The sequence below is a fragment of the Vulpes lagopus genome, chromosome X, assembly GCF_018345385.1.
Source record: "Vulpes lagopus strain Blue_001 chromosome X, ASM1834538v1, whole genome shotgun sequence".
Classification (NCBI taxonomy): Eukaryota; Metazoa; Chordata; class Mammalia; order Carnivora; family Canidae; genus Vulpes; species Vulpes lagopus.
Window position 1 is genome coordinate 84798389 of NC_054848.1, and position 19957 is coordinate 84818345.

At 39.8% G+C, this 19957-nt stretch overlaps 2 protein-coding genes across 2 annotated transcripts in view; one reads left to right on the top strand and one right to left on the bottom strand.

The window, feature by feature from the left end:
• The window catches only part of TRPC5 (transient receptor potential cation channel subfamily C member 5), a 270975-nt gene that overhangs the window by 81846 nt on the left and 169172 nt on the right, over positions 1-19957 (bottom strand). The window lies entirely within an intron of this gene.
• TRPC5OS (TRPC5 opposite strand) lies at positions 17407-17739 on the top strand. The gene has a single exon (XM_041741249.1). It carries the CDS (start codon positions 17407-17409, stop codon positions 17737-17739), a length of 333 nt encoding a protein of 110 aa, XP_041597183.1.

Consider the following 19957-nt stretch of genomic DNA (forward strand, 5'->3'; position numbering starts at 1 on the left):
AGGACCTAAACCTAGTTAAAAGTTAGCCAGCCCAGTTGAGGCCTAACTGGGGCTAAAGCCTAGTTCAGGCCTAGTCAGAGCCCCATAAAGGTCTAGTCAGAACCTAAGAGTCTAGTTAATGTATAGCCAGGGCTTGAGACTAGTTAAGGGATAGTTTGTCCAATTAAGGCCTAGTTAGTTTATTTAAGGCCCAGCTAGGGCCAAAACCCAGTGAAAGTTTCATCAGTCCAGTTAAGGCCTAGTCAAGGCTCAGCTGAGACTTAGGGTTTAGTTCAGGCCTAGTCAGAGCCTGAGACTGGTTAAAGCTTGGCCAGCTCACGTAAGGCGTAACCAGGATTGAAACATAATTTTGGCCTAGCTAGAACCCATTTAAGCCCTAGCAAGGGTCAAAATGTAGTTAAGGCATAGTTGGGATCTAATTAAGGCCTAGCTGCAGCCTAAATCTAGAGAAGCCATAGTCAAGGCCTAGTTAAGGGATATTAGGTTTCTAAGCCCAGTTAAGACTTAATCAGTGCAGTTAATGCCTGGTCAATTCAGTTAAGGCTTAATAAGCTCAGCTGAGTCCTCGTCAGGGCCTAAGCCTAGTTTTTTTCTTTTTTTTAAAGATTTTATTTATTTATGGGAGACACACAGAGAGAGGCAGAAGGAGAAACAGGCTCCCTGTGGGGAGCCCGATGCAGGACTCAATCCCCAGACCCCAGAATCATGACCTGAGCCGAAGGCAGATGCTCAACCACTGAGCCAGTCAGGAGCCCCAGGGCCTAAGTCCACTTGAGGTCTATTTGAATCCCACTTAAGGTCTAGCCGTGGACTAAGCCTAGCCGGGACCTAGCTCTAGAGAAGACATGATAGCCAGAGCCTCATTTTTAAAGTGTAACAAGGCCTGAGTCTTTTATTTATTTATTTATTTATTTAATGAAAGGGAAGACATTCTATTTTTTTTTTAATTTTATGATAGTCACACAGAGAGAGAGGCAGAGACATAGGCAGAGGGAGAAGCAGGCTCCATGCACCGGGAGCCCGACGTGGGATTCGATCCCGGGTCTCCAGGATCGCGCCCTGGGCCAAAGGCAGGCGCCAAACCGCTGCGCCACCCAGGGATCCCGGCCTGAGTCTTTTAAAGGCCTATTTAGCCCAGTTAAAGCCCAGAATTGGGCTGAACTTAGTGATGTTGTAGTCAGAGTGTAGTTAGGTCCTTGCCAGGCTTAAGCCCAGTTAATGCCTAGTTAGAGTCTAGTTAAGGTGAAGCCAGGGCCTATATCTAGTTAAGGCCTCGTCATCCCAGCTAAGGCCTACTTAGGCCCTTCACTCTGTTAAGGGCTAGTCAAGACTAGGGTAACCAGCTTATTCCAGTTTGCCCAAGACTTTCCATATATAGCACTGAAAGTCTGGGTACTGGAAAATCCCTTGGTCCCTGCAAGGGATCAAGTCACTGACTGGTCACTCTAGTCAAGGCCTTTTTTTTTTTTTTAAAGATTTTATTCATTCATGAGAGACAGGGAGAGAAAGAGAAAGAGAGGCAGAGACACAGGCAGAGGGAGAAGCAGGCTCCATGCAGGGAACCCGATGTAGGAATTGATCCCGAGACTCCAGGATCATGCCCTGGGCCAAAGGCAGGTGCTAAACCTCTGAGCCACCCAGGGATCCCCAAGTCAAGGCCTTTTAAAGAAAACTTTTCTTTGCCTTGGAGTTTACAAAGCACATTCATAGTTTATAGTTTTTGTTTATAGTTTACAAAACACATTTTCAACCTTATTTTGTCGGAGTATTATAGTATCTACTTGAGATAGGTGTTATCGTCATCCTTGATATATATATAGATGAGTCAACTCAGGTTTTGAGAGAAGGGCCTTCCTCAATGCCATACAGCGTCAAAGGTAGAGTTTAATCAAATTTCAAAATGTTTGAATTCAAAAGCCATGCTGTTATTTTTCAAGCTACAGTAAAGGGGCATTTCCCCATAATTAAAAGCTGTTGAAATGGTAAAAGTTAACACTTGCTCAAGGTATTACCATCATCCTGTTTGCAGGTCAGGAAAGTGAGTTATGGCAAGCTTTTGCGACCTGCCCAAGGTAAGAAAAATTTTAAACTTAAACTCAGGGTTCTCTGCCTCCAATTCTCTGCCTCCTTATTTTTCCCCTTTAAAGATAATCTCTTTCCTTCATCCATCCTACTTGCTCAGTGTCGGGTACACATCTGTGTGGCTGAGACTCTTGGCGATGTCTGGAGCTATCAATGATGTTTCCATGCATACGTTATCTGAAGTCCATCAGGCATTTGGTAGACTGTTCTCGTGTTGACACTTCTGTTTGCAGCCTGAGGGTTATCTATTGGATAGATGCTCATCTCATTAGGGAAAGGTTGTTAAGCCTGGCAGCAGAGCTGACATGGTAGTAGAGTCAAGCCTCAACCACTTGATTTGCTGTGATCAAAGGATAAAGACAATAAAGAGAAACCTTGTCTCCTTGGGAGTTTTTGGGAGGGTGACTGGATACATCCATGTTATAATGACATTTTGGGGACTAGGGAAAGAGATCAGGCCTCCCTCTCTGTTACTGTGGATTCTGTTGCCAGAAGGCACTGAGAACTTGGCTTGCCTTTTCCTGCCATTTCTCTTGCCTCCTGTAAGCTTACCAGGGGTGACAGGTGTCTCTGTTAAAAAGCCTGTATGCAAATATAGCTGTATCTTCCACTATGTTATCCCGAGGACAAAATAGTTGCCACCCCTGCAGAATGTAGCAGCTTCTGGATTGGATGCCAATGGTAGCAGCGTGCCAAGCATGAAGTATCCTGTTCCCTCCAACCCTGCCAAATAAACACCAGTTTCCTCTTTAGTGTTACATTTAAAGGGACAGCCTCCACTCTTCTTGTATGGCAGAGATAGAAGGGGAAAGCTTTCAACATGGGTGATCTGTGGCTCGGATGGTGGCACTATGGAAGAGACCACCCACTAGGATACACTTTAGGTAGTGCCTTCTTGGACTGTAATTTCCTGCTCTCTGCTCTTAGGTTGCTTTGGAGAACTACTTGGTTTACTGAATAATGTGAAAGGAAGATAGAGCTGGTTAGGAAGAAACAAATGATTTATTCCATTGAGCAGCTGGTAGATTCAAACGTTGCTTTCTTTCTTGGAGAGAACATCATGTGGGAATGGCATTATTTTCTCTGACATTCACATGATGACTCCCCACATAAACTCAGGCCTTTAGATGACTTCATGTGTTTGCATTTCCATGAGCTAGTGAAGCACATTCAGCTTCGAGGCATTGGGTTAATGGCATAAGCAAGCCATATCTCTGTCCTAATAAAAGATCTGGAAGACCTTTCCTTGGGGACTGGGGGCTTTGCAGTATACTGTTGGAGGCTATGGAAAAAGAGCACGGAACTAGTTTTCTGGTTCTACTACATTCCAGTTACGTGACTTTGGGTAGATTGTTTTGCCTCTCTGGGTATCAATTTTTCTAAATGTAAAATGGAGGTAATAAACACTGTGTTACCCTATCCATGCTATGTGTTAACGGTGAAGATCAAATGAGATATAATGTGAAAATACTAGAAAAAGTTTAAAATCCTATACAAAAGGTAAGGAATTATTAGTCCTATTATTCATTCAACAAATATTTATTGAATACCCACTGTGCATGTTTAAACATGTAACTCTCATTGAGAAGATGAGATGTGAGCAAAGAGTTTCAAAGAGGTGAGGATATTTGAGCAGATATTTGAGCAAAGAACGTTCCAGACAGAAGTAGTAGGCAGTGCAAAGCACCTTCAGAGGAAGTGTGCCTGGTGAGTTTGGGGAATGGTCAAGTGGCCAGAGTGGCTGGAATAGAGGGAGGGGAGTGAAGTAGAAATGAAGTTGTAGATTACATTGTGGAGGGCCATGTAGTCCATTATAAGGATCTGGGCTTTACTCTGAAGGACATGCAGAACCATTAGAGGAGGACAGACATGAACTGACTTACATTTTATTTTATAATTAATTACGATAAAGAATGTGTGTGAATGCATGAGCAGAGGATAGGGAGAGGAGGAGAGAATCTTAAGTAGGCTCCATGCCCAGCACAGAGCCCAACACAGGGCTCGATCTCATGACATTGAGATCATCATGACCAGAGCCAAAATCAAGAGTCGGTTGCTTAATCAACTGAGCCACCCAGGCACCCCATTCTGACTTACATTTTATTTATTTTTTAAAAGATTTATTTATTTATTTGAGAGATAGAAAGAATGAGGGGGAGGGGCAGAGAGAGAGGGAAACTTAAGCAGACTCTAGGCTAAGTGTTGAGCCCTACATGGGGCTCGATCTGACAATCCTGAGTTCATGACCCCAGTTAAAACCAAGAGTCAGATGCCTAAATGACTGCACCACCCAGGCACCTCCTGACTTACATTTTAAAGAGCTCACTCTGGTTTTTGTGTTGGGAAGAGGTTGGGGTGAAGCAAAAGGAATCCTATGAGGAGGTTGTTAAAATAATCAAGGTGTGAGGTAGATGCCAGTGGCTCACAATTACAAATTATTAGATTTTGAGTATATTTTGAAGGCAGGGCCAAAAGGATATTGGCTATGGATTGAGGGGAAAAGAAAAAAAGTCAAAGAAAACTCAAGATTTTTGAGCTCGAGTAGTTAGAAGGATAGAGTTACCATCTACTGAGCTGGAGAAGGCTATAGGTAGAATAAGTTTTGGAGGGAATATCAAGGATCTAGTTTTGGATATACTGAGTTTTAGATATCACAGGTCAGGGTGAAGGCAATTAGATACACAAAGATGAAATTCTGGAGAAAGGTCAGAACTAGATAAATAAATTTGGGAGTCATCTGCATATAGGTGTTATTTACAGCCTGTATGAGATTGCTAAGGAAGTAGTTATAGATGGAACATAAGACGACCTGGGAGTTATCAACCATGTCAAGTGTGGAAGCCACTGGAGACTTGGACAAGGATACTTAAGTGGAGTGGCCATTCTATTTAACTAAAAGTGTGTGTTTTAGAACAGAAATATTTAACCTGGTAATATTGGTCATGAGATAAGAGAGAGATTTTGTTCTTGTCAACCAAACCTGCCTTAAGATTCCCCTGCCTCTAGCTAATATTAAAAAAATTCTGTGAGGAATCCTGAAAAGACAAGTCCATCCAGCCTTTCACTTGAGGGCTCTTGCCAGACCAAAGAACTGTGGCCCGGATGTGCTTTTCTGAGTGCCAAGCATATAGGTAATGGATGTGCTCTTTACCCATGTTTAAAATGCTAACCTTTGGCCCCTTTTTGAACCTACAGAGGCAGAGGATAAAATGTTCAGAGGGAAAGGAAACAATAAATTCATGCCCAAGGGCAAAGTATTATCTTTATAGAATATTAAGAAATGTTTTCTTTGCCTCCCTTCCTCCAATTTATTCTGATTGTATTTATCTCAGAGGTCAAACATGGAGAAGTCTTATTTTTTTTTATTTCTGTGGAGCAGCATATGGTCTTTGGGTGATTTTAATGTTCATGTAGGTTTTTGCTATCTTTCCTTTTTACTAGAATGTTCTAAGTGTGGTTGCACTCTGGGAACAATAATAGGGATGAGGACAATAAAATGGTTATACTCAAGGAGCCCTGTGGCCTATGAGCTACTTGGTAAGCCACCCACCATGGCCATATTGTGTTCTTGTTGCCATCTTAACACTGTTTCTTATTCTGTTGGTGATCAGGAGTTCCCCAGAGCATTACTAGGTGCCATCATGTAAGGTACAGCACAGAGGGTCAAGAGACTGAAGAATTAGATTCTCACTCTTGCTCTGCTACTAACCAGCTGTGTAATCTTGGAAAATCACTTATCGATGTTGGTTCTTCATTTCCTTAGTTGTAAAAAAGGAATAATCCTTGCTGCACAGGATGTTATCAGGATTAAATACATTAATGTATGTGAAAGTACTTGAGGATATAATTAGCAGAAGGAGGAAACTATGAAACACAGATAAACTACCAAGGGAGGTTATGGAATCTTATTTTGAGATGAAAAAAAACAGAAGCACTCTTCCTTTGGTGGATAAGCAGTGAGCACATTTGCAGGCAGACAGAAGAACTATATGGCCTTTGATCTTTCTTACAGTTAGAAAAAGAAACAAATTGGGTCTCTCCTGGCAAGCTGACATTTGCCACAGAAACAGAGGAAGCCACGGCTGGTGCTTAGTCTTGCTTTTTATCAAATTTCTGAGAAGTATTCTTGAAACTCAAGACTAAATCCAGGTTAGGATAGTAGAGGATAAGAAGTATGCAAAGATATATGTATGATGCTCCCTTTCTTACCCAAATGATTCACATAGGAAGATCTGAAAGTCTGGGCTGGTTCAAGTGAAGTCATGCTAGACACGGGATAATGGCCTTCATTATCTTGCCTGAATGACTTTGCCAATTACTCTCCAAGTAAGTGTTTCCAAAGAATAGCTAGTTAATGCTCTGAAAGATTTATTGCCATAAGACCAAGTGGAGGGCCTTCTCCATGCAGCTGGTGCTACACTGGAGGACTAGCCAATGAGCAGTATGATGCATGGCCAGCTTCTACCTGACAGGGTGAGGAGCCAGAGTGAGTGGATGCTTCAAAGGCAAGAAGGAGTTAGGTCAGGAAGATCCACCAATCTTCAAGGATTCCCTGCCTAACTGGTCTCAGGTCTCCTGAAAGGGTTATGTGGGAGCAAGAGTCACAAGATAGTCCTGATCCCTCACATCTTTACCCAAGTTCAAAGTCATGTGAGTTCCAACTATGAGCTAAGTTGTCATATCTGGTACTTCCTTCTAGGTTTTGTAAAACCTGCAGTTGTCCCCCCCCCTCCTTCTAGGGGTCACTAGTCAGTACTCAGGATGCACCACACACTGTTTCTTGGATCCCAGAATTTTTCCAGAACAATGACATTAGCTAGTATATATTAAGAGCTTCCTATATACCAGGCACCATTCTAAACATGTTGTGTATATTAACTCAGGTTGTTCTCATGATCATTATTAACTTCATTTTACAGTTGAGAAACTGAGGCAGAGTAGGTTGGCCACCTTCCAGGTCATAGGTGTAAAAGTTGTGATTCAAACACAGATCTGTTTTACACAGATCCTACATGATCCTACCCTTACAACTGCTAGCATCTCTTGACTGTATCTCCCAAAGAAAATACACAAACAAACAAAAGCGATGTGCCTTTTTCCTTCTCAGAAATCTGAGAAAAGATGTGGAAATAAAATCTCTTTTTCTGTTACTTCCAAGTTTTGTCCTTATTTCCCTTATTTTAGACCCTGTCCTCTGCACTGGTAATATTTAAAAAGCCAAGAACCTTTCTAGAAGTAGTACAGCTCTTTTTAGTGTCTCTGAGAGTGGGGGGAGGGCTGTGGGCTTCTCACCAGAGCCAAGATTCAGGGACAAGCCTGTGCAGAGTCCTACCAAGTCACGATGGGGGGGGGGGGGGGGAGGCTGTTCTCCTGTTTGGATAGTTTTGAGGAAACTCTTTGTCTGTCTAGGAAAATAACCAAGAGATACATTTTCAAAAGTGGTTGTTTTTCTCCAGTGACTAAGTTGTTTTTCAGAAGGGTAAGCAAGAATTTGTGATTCTCTCTGCAGCAGTGAGCAAATTTGGAGGAGGAGGAAAGAAATTCAGTAGAATTCAGTTTAAATTGACCATAAGGACATTTCCTACTCCCGCTCTTTCCAGTTTCTGTTTTGAATTTTTCATATATTTTCAAGAAGGGACCATGTTTAGCTCCTCAGCTGCACAATCCTTTCCTTTCTCTCTTGATAAATTAAAGATGGTTCATGGGGATTTTAAATGTCATATCCTATAACAGGCAAATGCCTTATTGCACACAGTTTTGTGTTTTTTTAAGGCAAAGGTTTGTCCCTTCAAAAAAAGAGTTTAAAGGGTAAATACTGTTGCTTTGTTCACTGTAATCCCCCTGCCCAGAGAGTACCAGCTATGTCAAAATTATAAAATTTGTCAGGGCACCTGGGTGGCTTAGTCAGTGAAGCATCTGCCTCTTGATTTTGGCTCAGGTCATGGTCTCAGTGTCTTGAGATCGAGCCCCTGTGTCAAGCTACGCACTGACCATGGAGCCTGCACGTCCCTTTCCCTCTGCTCCTCCCCCAGCTCCTTCTCTCAAATAAAATCTTTTAAAAAATTATAAAATTTTTCATTTGGGGACAAGGACCTCTCGATGTTTTCCTCAGGGGTGGGGACAGCAATAAGAAGTAAGGTCTGGGAAGGGCTTTAAAAAAAAATATCTGTATTGAATGCATGTATCCAAATGGTACTGCGGCACCAGAGAAGGGAGCATTTTGAAAAAAATTTCCTGTTTGTAGATAGGAACCTGGCACCTACACTCACCAAAGGCGCATTTTAATCTCTCCCACATAACTGCCTCTGTTCCCCTTGGATATGAACTAATTTACCTTGCCTGATGCAGAGAAGCTTATCAACTATAAACATGGACCCAGAGGATTTGTATTTCTTTGCTCCTTTTCCATCCTACTGTTAGACACTTATTGCCAGTTTGTTAGTTATGAGCACCACAAAATAGCAGGGTAGGACTATCAGCTAAATGAAAAATGATGGCTCTTGATTAGTTGTGCTGACAAAAATGTCATAAAAGTGAGATTAATAAGAACCTATGGGTTAAAGACTCTAGTTATCAGATGGATAGGATGGCCTCTGCCCCAGCTGTCTTTCTGAGCTACTTGGAAGATGTGGGTCATCTCATCTTGTGTTAGTTTATGACTACATCTAGCTATAAGCCCTCTTGCTTTACTTAGTTAGCACTGACCTGAGGTAGAGAGCCAAATGGGCCAAAGGGACCCTTTTCTGTACCTTCAGATTTCATTCCATTTTCATTGGCCGTGATGACTGGCTTGCTAAACACTGGCAAGACTCTCATCACTGTCTTGCTGTTCCTACTGGTTTTACAAGAAAGAGACCTGCAATTAAAAGTCAGATAATTTTTTTGAGATATACATACAGCGAAGTGCACAAATTGTAAGGGTACCCCTGAATGTTTATTTTTTAAATTAAATTTTATTTTTTAAGATTTTATTTATTCATTTGAGAGAGAGATAGTGAAAGAGAGCATGAGCAAGGGGCGGGGACAGGGAGAAGCAGGTTCCTCGTTGTGCAGGGAGCCCAATGTAGGGCTTAATCCCGAGACTCTGGGATCATGCCCTGAGTCAAAGACAGATGCTTAACTGACAGCCATTCAGGCACCCCAGAATTTTTTTTTTTAGAAAAACATGTAATCATATTTTGACAGAGAACCTTTCTAGCACCCTAGAAAGCTTTTTCATATCCCTGGCCAGTCAATAACCCCCCACCCAAAGGTAATCACTATGTTTACTTCCATTCCATAGTTTTGTTTACTTTTAAAATTTCATGTAAATGGAATTATATGATACACACTTTTACACATCTGGTTTCTTTCAGTATTCTTGTGCTTGTATTTTGGGGACATTTGTACACTTTTCTTTTCGGTTATATACTTAGAAATAGAATAGGGTCATGGGATAGAGGTACGTTTGGTTTTAGCAGATAATGTCCAACAGTTCTCTAAAGTACTTATACCAGTTAACACTCACCAACAATGTACAAGAGTTTCAGTTGCTCCCTGTTCTTCTCAATGCTTGGTATTGTCAGTTTTTTTTTTCCATGCTAGCTGTTCTTTGGTGGGGTTTTGTGTGTCTAATTGTAGCTTTAATTTGTATTTTCTCATGTACAGTAATGAAAAGCTGTTCATATGCTTGTATGCCACTTGAATGTTCTCTTCTGTGAGGTGCCATTTAATTCTTTGTAACGCCAAACTGTGGAAGGAGCCTCGGTGTCCATCGGAAGATGAATGGATAAAGAAGATGTGGTTTATGTATACAATGGAATATTACTCAGCCATTAGAAACGACAAATACCCACCATTTGCTTCGACGTGGATGGAACTGGAGGGTATTATGCTGAGTGAAGTAAGTCAATCGGAGAAGGACAAACATTAGAAGGTTTCACTCATATGGGGAATATAAAAAATAGTGAAAGGGATTATAGGGGAAAGGAGAGAAAATAATTGGGAAAAATCAGAGAGGGTGACAGAACATGATAGACTCCTAACTGGGAAACAAACAAGGGGTAGTGGAAGGGGAGGTGGGCAGGGGATTGGGGTAACTGGGTGGCGGGCACTGAGGGGGGCACTTGACAGAATGGGCACTGGGTGTTATGTTATATGTTGGCAAATCGAACTCAAAAAAGCATACAGGAAAAAAAAGAAAAAGAAAAAAGATATTTCTTTGTAAACTTTTTAAAAAAAATTGGATTCTCTCTTTTTCTTGTTGATTTGAAAAACTGTAAAAAATATATGTATATACTGGATACAAGTCCTTTGTTATACAGTGAATATTTTTTCCCAGTCTGTGGTTGGTCTTTTCACCCTTTTAAGGAGTTTTTTAATAAATGGAAGTTATTTATTTTTATGAAATCCAGTTTATGAATCTTCTTTCATAGTTAATATTTTTTTTCTGTCAAATAAGAAATCTTTGCCTACCAAGGTCAAGAAGATATTTACCTATGGTTTGATCTTGAAGATTTATTGTTTTATCATTCATGTTAGGTCATGTTATCATGATCCATTTACTATTTTATTATTATTATTATTATTAATTTTGGTATGTGGTGTGAGGTACTGGCCGTGGTTCTGTTGATTTGTTTGTTCTTGTGCTTGTACCATGCTGTCAAAATTATGTAGCTATAAAGCTAACCTTGATATCTGGCAGTGTATGTCTTCCAATTTTGTTTTTCAAGATGTTTTGGCACCTTGTCCCAGTACCCTCTGGGGATGGTTTTGAGTTGATTAACTCATTAGAAACCCCACAGCCTCCTAGCTTCAAACTCTAGGTATCATTTTGAAGGAGGGACTGGTAGTGTTTGTGGCAGTCCTCTTCCCTCTAGTGAGAATTTGTCTCTGAAGTACCATGAGACGGTGGGAAATTTCACAGAGCTTTTCCCTGCTCAGGAAGGAGCCTAGAACTCAGCTGACTTCAGGTGAAGAAAACTAATCCTGCATTTCAGGCTTCTCAAATTTCCAATCCATTATGCTCACCTCAAATGTTATGCAGATCTCTCCTTTTCGGGATAGTAGAGTCCTTTTGCCTTGGGGACAAACCTCATCTTCAACTTGGGCCCAGAATGAGCAAATGTCTCAGTGGAAAAAAAAGCTCCTGATGACCAGCTCACTTAGGAAGGGCCTTGTGCTCTCAGAAATTTTAGGTTATCTTGCCTGTGTCTCCACAGATCAGGGATATCTTTACATATTGATTTTGCAATTTTATCCTTCTTTTTTTTTTTTTTTTTTTTAGTTGTGACAGGAGCATTCACATCCTTGCTTGAAAGCCAAAGTCCTGAAAATATTCAGGAGTTGGAACCTTGACTTTCTCATCCATCTTGGGTCCATCACAGGTGAGTAGTTTGAGTGTTTGGGCCAATTCAGCAGGTCAGTGGAAGGGCAGATAAAAGAACACAGCATTTCTTTCACAGATGATGGGGATCCTTGAGGGCACTGATCAGGCTGTCTCCATCCAGTCCACATCCAGGCTGTGAGCTTTAGGGCTCACAGTTAATTTGAAATTCATCCAGTTTCCAGGGATGGCAAATGAGTTTAACATTCTAGTTCTATCCCTGCTCAAAATGAACTGTCAGCTCTGGCCTGAATAAGGCAAATTTTGCTCCTATGTAGGCACCTGAATTGGTGCCATCTGGCATAGGACTTTTAGGAGTCAGACTTGGACTGACTTTTAGTTTTGCATCTTTACTTACCCTGTGACTGTGGGCAAGCTTGTTAATTTCTCTGATTCTCAATTCTATCTATAACTTCATAGAGTGTGAAAATTAAATGTCCTAATATAAGACAAGTGAGTTTCACAGAAACAATAGATCTTCTACAAATGTATTTATTAGAATAATTATTTATGGGCATGTCATCTCATCTAATATATAGTTCTTGAGGCTGGGGATTATGCTTGGTTGCATTTTTGGAAGAAGTAAAATTTACATGCAATGAGATGTACAAATCTTACGAGTACTATTTAGTGAGTTTTGACAGATGCATATTCATATTCCTTTGTAACACAAAACTCTATCTAAAATATAATCATTACCATCACCCCAGAAAGTTCTATTGTGCCTCTTCCCAATCGGTTCTGCTCCCCTAGATGCAACCACTTCTCTGATTTTTTTCTATCATAGGTCATTTTGCATTTTCTAGAGTTGCATATGAATGGAATCCTATAGTATGTATTCTTTCATGTCTGGCTTCTTTCATTAAGTATAATGTTTTTGATATCCATTCATGCTGTGGTCCCTATCAGTAGTGACTTTCTTTTTCTTGCTGATTAGTATTACATTATATGAATTTATTTCATTTTGTTTATCCATTCTCCTTTCGATTGACAGCTGGGCTCTTTCTGCTTTTTTTGTTTTGCTATTATGCATAAAGCTGTTATAACCATTCTTCTAAAAGTCTTCTTGTGAATTTCATTTCTCTTGGTTAAATACCACAGGGTGAAATTGCGGGATCAGGTGGATGCTTGCTTCGTTTTATAAGAAACTGCCAGACATTTTCAAAGAGGTTGTACCATTTTATACTCCCACCAGCAATGTGTGAGAATTCTGATTGCTTTACATCTTTGTCAACATCTGGTATTGTCAGTCTTTAATTTTAGCCAGCTTAGTTAGTATGTTGTGGTGCCCTATTGTGATGTTAATTTGTATTCCTTTGATGACTAATGATGTTGAATATGTTTTCATGTGCTTATTAGCTATTTATTTTTCTTCCTTTGTGAAATGTTTGTCCAAATCTTCTGCCCATTTTTAATTGGTTTATCTTTTTATCATTGAGTTCTAGGGGCCCTGTTTTTTTTAAGTGAGGTACAAGTGACATAAAACAATATATTAGTTTCAGATATACAACAGATTGGTTTGATCTTTGTATATATTGCAAAATGATCACCACAATAAATGTCACTAACGTCCATCACCACATGTAGTTACAAAACGTTTTTTCTTGTTATGATAATTTTTGAGATTTACTCTCCTAGTAACTTTCAAATATGCAATACAATATTATTCACTATAGTCACCATGCTCTACATTACATCCTGTGGCTTATTTAGTTTATAGTGGAAAGTGTGTACCTTTTGACTTCATTCACCCACTTCACTCACCACCCATCCCCTAGTCAGCAGTGTTCCCCAAACCACACGGTGCAGAAGGATCACCCCTGAGACTCCACCCTAAGCCCAGGCCTCGAGAGCTGCCCTGTTCCAAGCCTACTTCTCTGCGCATATTGACAGATTCCTCTCCAGCTCCCAGTCCGTGGACACGGGACTGTTCACCTGACATCAGACACACTGACACTTCGTATCCTTGAACGCCCCAGCTTCCATGGACCCGCAGTGCCTGAGGGCACCTGTCCACCTGGCCATGCACAGGCAGGCAGTGGGTAGATGGCGGCCTCCCACCCATGGCCTGTCATTTTGCAAAAGTCACCTAAACTGAGCCATCAGGCTTTCATATGGGGATACCTACGTCGCAGGGGGGCATGGGGATTAGCGGGGTTCTTTATATATTCTGGTTACATGTTCTTTGTCAGATAAATGAGAAAGGGATGGTTAGGGGAGCTTTTTTAGGTTGGAGGGTAAGAAATCTGAGAAGATGACATTTAAACTGAGACCAGAATGGCAAGAAGCCATTTTTCTGCCTAGGGGAAGGGATCCTAGGCAGAGGGAACAGTTAATAAAAAGGCCCTTAAGGAACCATATACACTGTTGGTGGAAATATAAATTGGTGCAGGCACTATGGAAAACAATGTGGAGTTTCCTCAAAAAATTAAAAATAGAACTACCATATGATATAGTGATTCCACTTCTGGGTATTTATCTGAAGAAAATAAAAACACTAATTTGAAAGGATAGACATACCCTATGTTCATTGCAGCATTATATAATAGCCAAGATACATGGAAGCAACATACATATCTATCAGTGGGTGAATGGAAAAGAAGATGTGGTTTATATACACAACAGAATACCCCTCTGTCATAAAAAAAAGAGATGTTGCCATTTGCAACAACACGGATGGATCTAGAGGGTATTATGCTAAGTGAAATAAGTTGGGCAGAGAAAGACAAATACTATATGATTTCATTTATATGTGAGATCTAAAAACAAAACAACACAAAACAAAACTCATAGATACAGAGAACAGATTGGTGATTATCAGAGAAGAAGGGGATTGGGTGGTAGGCAAGAAGGCTGAAGGGGGTCAGCTGTATGGTGATGGATGGTAACTAGATTTATTGTGGTGATCACTTTGTGATACATGCAAATATCAAATTATTATGTTGACTACCTGAAACTAATTTAATGTTACATACCAATTTGAAGTCAATAAAAGATACATATAAATTAAACTGAAAAAGCTTAAGAGATATATTTAAAAATGGCCCTTAAGGTAAGTTGAAGCTGGGCACAAACTATCCAAAATACCCGTTTTAGGCAAACTAAGGTGTCAGGGGCTGCTTGCTTTAAAAATTACCGCAACTGGAATAAGCTGATGCTATAGTTTTACTCTTTCTTAGCACTATAGGACTTATCAGTTTCTCAACACCCTCCTTGTTTTCCCCATACCCTCCAGATCCTAGGTTCCAAGATGATTTGAAGCTAGGAACTGTGGATTAGTTAACACAATGGTCAATAGAGTTAAGGCTAAGTCAGGAAATGTATTCCCCTTAAAGGTGACCAAGTGATAGAGAGAACAGATCAAAGTTTGCATAAGTAAAAAGTGACCACACTTATCTTTGTAAAACAGCAATGTTCTACTCTTCTGCCTTTTACATTTAGATTGTCTAATGTAAAACTTTATCAATACAATATCAATTCAATAAGTGGAATATAATTTATTTTTGAAATTTTTCTCAGTTTAAGGAGAGATGGAAGAAAAGGTGTGGGAAGGAATAGTGGAAGATGGAGATACAGAGAGAGTCAAATAGAATGAAACACATAGATATGAATAACTGGAGGTCTGTTGATCAAGAGGAGGAATAACAGAGTTCAAGAGGGAGGTAGAGGAGCTGAGAAAAAAAAAAAACCCCGAAGGAGAAGCCATAAGTTAAATCTGTTTTGTGTGAGTGTATTCCTCTTGTGCCTTTGGGCTATGGGTACCATAGTAGTCTATTATTGCTTCCTTTGAAAAATGTGATGGTACTCTTTAATAGTATTTAATATACACCTTTCTTCTGTGTTTCCTTTCTGATGAGTTGATCCATGCTCTACATTAATGCCAAATTCCTCTAATGATTTCTTTCCCTTATTTCCTTCCACCAGACTGCTTTTTTTCTCTAATCAAAAGGCAGAGATTCTTTAAGTTAATAAAATAACCTCCAGTGCCCATTCTCCCATATTTCAGATGAGAAGTAACCTCCAATAATAATCATGCCTTCTGGTCATCCTGGTTGTCACCCTTCTTGAGGCAAACTTCACACCTACTGTCAGGGTTTTGGACTAAAAAAAATGTGTGGTTCTGAAAGAACTTATGCTAAGTAGAGATAGTATATAACTGAGTGGGTCAAAGTTGGCCCCATGGAGACCAGCAAGTTCCATGCAAAAACCACAGATCATCTGGCCAATGGTTTGCTATACCCTGATAAAGGTCTAAGGAGTACAGTTAGCTGGAGTTAGTGCCTATGATTTTCTGGGCCCTACTCTGGTCAGATCTGCTGGAAACAGGGCATTGATGGATTTGGCAGTCCCCTAAAGGAGTGAGATGGATGGCTGCTTCCTAATACTTTCCACTAGGAGAAGCTCAACTGAGTCTGGAGAAATAAAACCCGCCCCATTTGTAGGACTGGTGGCTAGAAATTCAATGTGCATATATGTACCCAAGGAAAAATTGGTCAAAGATATATAGCTAAACTGATTAGCCATGGACTGGAGATGTATACCATAATAAATGGAACATTACAGACTGGTCTCTTGCAGGAAAAACAATCTGGTGGAGGAAGATAAGAAAAAAAAATCAATGAAAGAAATGTAGCAATTCAGGTAGGACATGTACCAACTTATCAGAACAGAAAGAATAATCTATTTAGAGTAAAAGTGGAGACAATTTGACCCCCAAAACTAATGTAGACTCTACAGTCTTGGGGACTCCAAGTCCAAACTCAACTCCCTTGTCAGTTCAATTTAAGGTCACAGAACAGGTACGTGCAGCCCCATGGCATATGGACATGAGTGCCGTAGGTAAGCAGAGGAGAAAGAGTAGGAACAAAAAAGTACGAATCAAACCAACAACAAGTAAACAACATGAAACATGTCAAATTACTAAAAACCTGCATCTTCAACAAACTCATTTTTAAGAGGAGTGGTACATGTGAAACCAGACCAATGTGTGAAGTAGATTATACTGAGCCAATCTTTAGATTTTTAAACAAAGAATATTGTCTTATAGAAGTATAAACTTCCTCAGGAAGAGGATTTGCAGAGCACACCAGACATGCAGTTGAGAATAATATATCTGTAACTTTAAACAATATTGAAGGAACTAGCTGTTAGATATGCAATATTGGCAGTAATAGGAAATTACCCAGGAACTAATTTTATAACAGAAATTGTCCAAAATTTGGCAAAAGACAGACTGTGGGACTTTAGTTTCACAAATTCCTCAAACTGCAGGGGCAATAGGAAGCCTTAATGAATAGAAGACTAAAAACACAAAGAATTTAGCAGCACCAGATATAAGTGGCAGTGAGGTAAAGGTGCTAATAAAGACAGAATTAATTGAAAGACTCTGAGTGAATGTAACTCCCTTAATAGAGATGTTCAAGAAAGATGGACAACCTATGCCCACTTTGTTCTTAAATCCTCTAAGAAGAGATAAAGAAATGAGAAGTGTGAAGGAAAGCGAGTATGAGTGGGAGATCCTCATAAGACCATCAAACGGAGGGTGAATAACTAAGAATACTCTTTCATCCTTATCCTATAGCCAGAACCTGTAGGATGGATAAAGGCTCAAGGATACTAATCTTTGTATTTCTCTTTTCTATTATTAGATCTGCTTTGCCGTTCTCTTTTGGCTGTGGCAGTCTGTCTGGTGGTCGTTGTAATAGCAGTTTACTACCAACACAAACAAGACTGCCATATATAAATTTTGTGGGAGGTTCACCAACTTTATCAAAAAGTGCTGTGGGACCACTGGCCTCATTCTGTACTTGATCATCATCATAATCATATCAGCAGCCTCATTTCTTGGCCAAACCAACCATAGAACCCAGGAACTATCAGCCCCACAGGATCCATTATCACCAAGAGCCCATTTGCTACAACTTTCAGTAATATTTATCTGCTGAGGAGATCATTGAGGCATGGAGCCTGTGTCAATCCCCGAACTGGTTGGTGGACTTGTTGATTGTGTAGCCCAGTTAATAAGAATAGCTGAAGAGCTTTTACAACTGATTTCACAAGAACAAATTCCATGTAGAGAGCAAAATGATAGAGCAGAACATATGGAAGCAGATGCATCTTCTCCTGAAGAAGGTTCACTCCCAGACCTTTCTGATTTCTCAGACTTAGAGTCAATACTTACACCAAGAGAAGATGAAGACTTAATCTTTGACATAGATCAAGCGATGTTAGACATAGAAGACTTATATGAAGATGTACTCTCTGGCATAAATGAGGACTTAAGAAGTGGTTAAGATTTAATTTGCCCCCAGCAGCATGTGAGAACTGATCATTTTTCTGTTTTAAATAGATTCAGACTTTTCTGAATGTTAGCAATGTGAGTTTTCTCCTACTTCTGTATATTTTCATTACTAATACCTTATAGAACAAGCAATACTAGATTTACTTCCAGTAGAAGCTAATCTCTTTTCTTCTTTATGTTTCTTTTAAAAGCTCCAACGTTAGCCATATAGTTCTTTCTCTACCTGTCCTTGTTCTCCTGTTAGGGTTACTAATAACAGGAGCAAACAATACCAAAAAAATAAACTCCTCATCTAATAGCGGAGTGAAGACCTCACAGACTCTATCACATAATAGAACCCAATGGTATTGTTCTGCACATGGAAACCAAAAGGGGAATATTCCCCAGGATTGTATTATAATGAATACATCACATTGACAAGACAGTTTTGGAACACTTTTACTTGAAAAGTTGTAACTCCTTACTAGGCCTTTAGGAGAGGATGTGTCAACCAAAGGATGCTATAGGAGACCAGGGGAAGCAATTTTGAAAAAGCACCATCTGTCGGATAATAAAACAGTAGAAAGCTTTTCAGATAACTTTTGCAGAAAGAAACCTTTGAAAAATCCGAGGCCAAGAGGTTCCGATGCAGGATTTTTCCCTCAAATGATGACCCACACTGCAACTAGTCTTCAATATTGTTCCTCAAATGGAAAGGACTAATTAAATCATATAATGATATGAGTATGCCAGTACTAGAACATCTAAACAAAGCCCCATGAGGAGTGTTCACCAGTGGAGAGTCAAACACTCATGGCATAGGCTCAGACGTGACGGTCCGCAAATAGAAGTGGATAAAATATATCTTCTTGGGTATAGCTAGATTTACAAAGAATAGCTGATAGGCTTATTATAGTGAACCTGCTGCCACTTTGACATAGAAATCTTAACTATTGACAAATGGAAGCAATGATGAATCTGAATAAAATAGGAACTGATATTTAGCCCCAATAATTCTACAAATAGCAGAAGGGTAAAATGCAATAGTTGGAGGACCTCCCTCCCCATATCAAAACAGAAAGAGACCCAATATATGTGTGGGAAATTCACTGCCTGTAGTCATTCCATGCTGTACAGCAGTCTCATTTCCATTTGGAGAAATAGCTACCCTTCAGAGAAGCCCAGGATCACTATGGTCCTCCTTCCTAGAGAATGACCTTTGTGTCCTACAACTGGTAAAGGCATTAAAGTGTATTTAGGACAAATTGGTGTATTCAAATTGTGAAGAAATGATATGAAGTTAATTCACGCTGGTGGAAAACAGACTATACCCAATTCATTGAGTCCTAAAGCATATTATTGGCAAAAAGATTAAAAACACATTGAATACAGAGAGCTCCAGAGCTAGCCAACATGACAGATGCTGTATCTAATCCTAAGCAGGGTCTACACACACGGATAATTAGCTGCTTTTAAAGGTAAATGTGGGGGAAAATTAGAGATCCAATGTGGATGAGCAATAGCAGAAGAAGCATAAGTCAGTCTTGCCACTGAATTTCAGGATAATTATGTAACAAATTGCAGAAAGAGACTGCTGTATCAAAAAAAAAAAAAAAAAGCTACCACAGACCCTTTCGAAAATGAGAGGAACTTAGGGAGCTACTCAAACATGTTACTATGAGAAAGTTCCATAATAGACTGCTACGTGGAAAGACAGAGGAGATGAGGATCCAGGACACTTAGACAGGTGCACAAAGACACAAAGAGGAAAAATAAAAGTTTGATCATCAAGCAACTACTGTGGGTAATTACAAGCCAGACAAGACATCAGATTGAGGGACTTGGCTACTGCACTAAGTGGACAAATCAAGCCTTACTTTCCTAGAGTAAGGGACTCTAGCTATCGCAGTATGTCCAAAATGGCAAATAAGAGATGCAGCACAAAGGGACTATGTGAAATTAAAATATAGTGCTGGGAAAGCAAGAAGAAATGGTTTATCCCACCATTCCATTAGGAGCAGTTTTACAAGGAGGATTTGTGATAACAATTAAACATGAAATCTATACATGTAGCAACCAAGAAGAATCACAGAGGAATTGGTTAAAGTTAAAAGATAGAATCTACGTTTTAATTAAAGGTTTGGGAAAAAAAGGTTTGAAAACAGGGAAGATACAAACTCTCCACTAGGAATTTGGACTTTAGGAAATTGGCTATAATTTTGTGTCAAAAT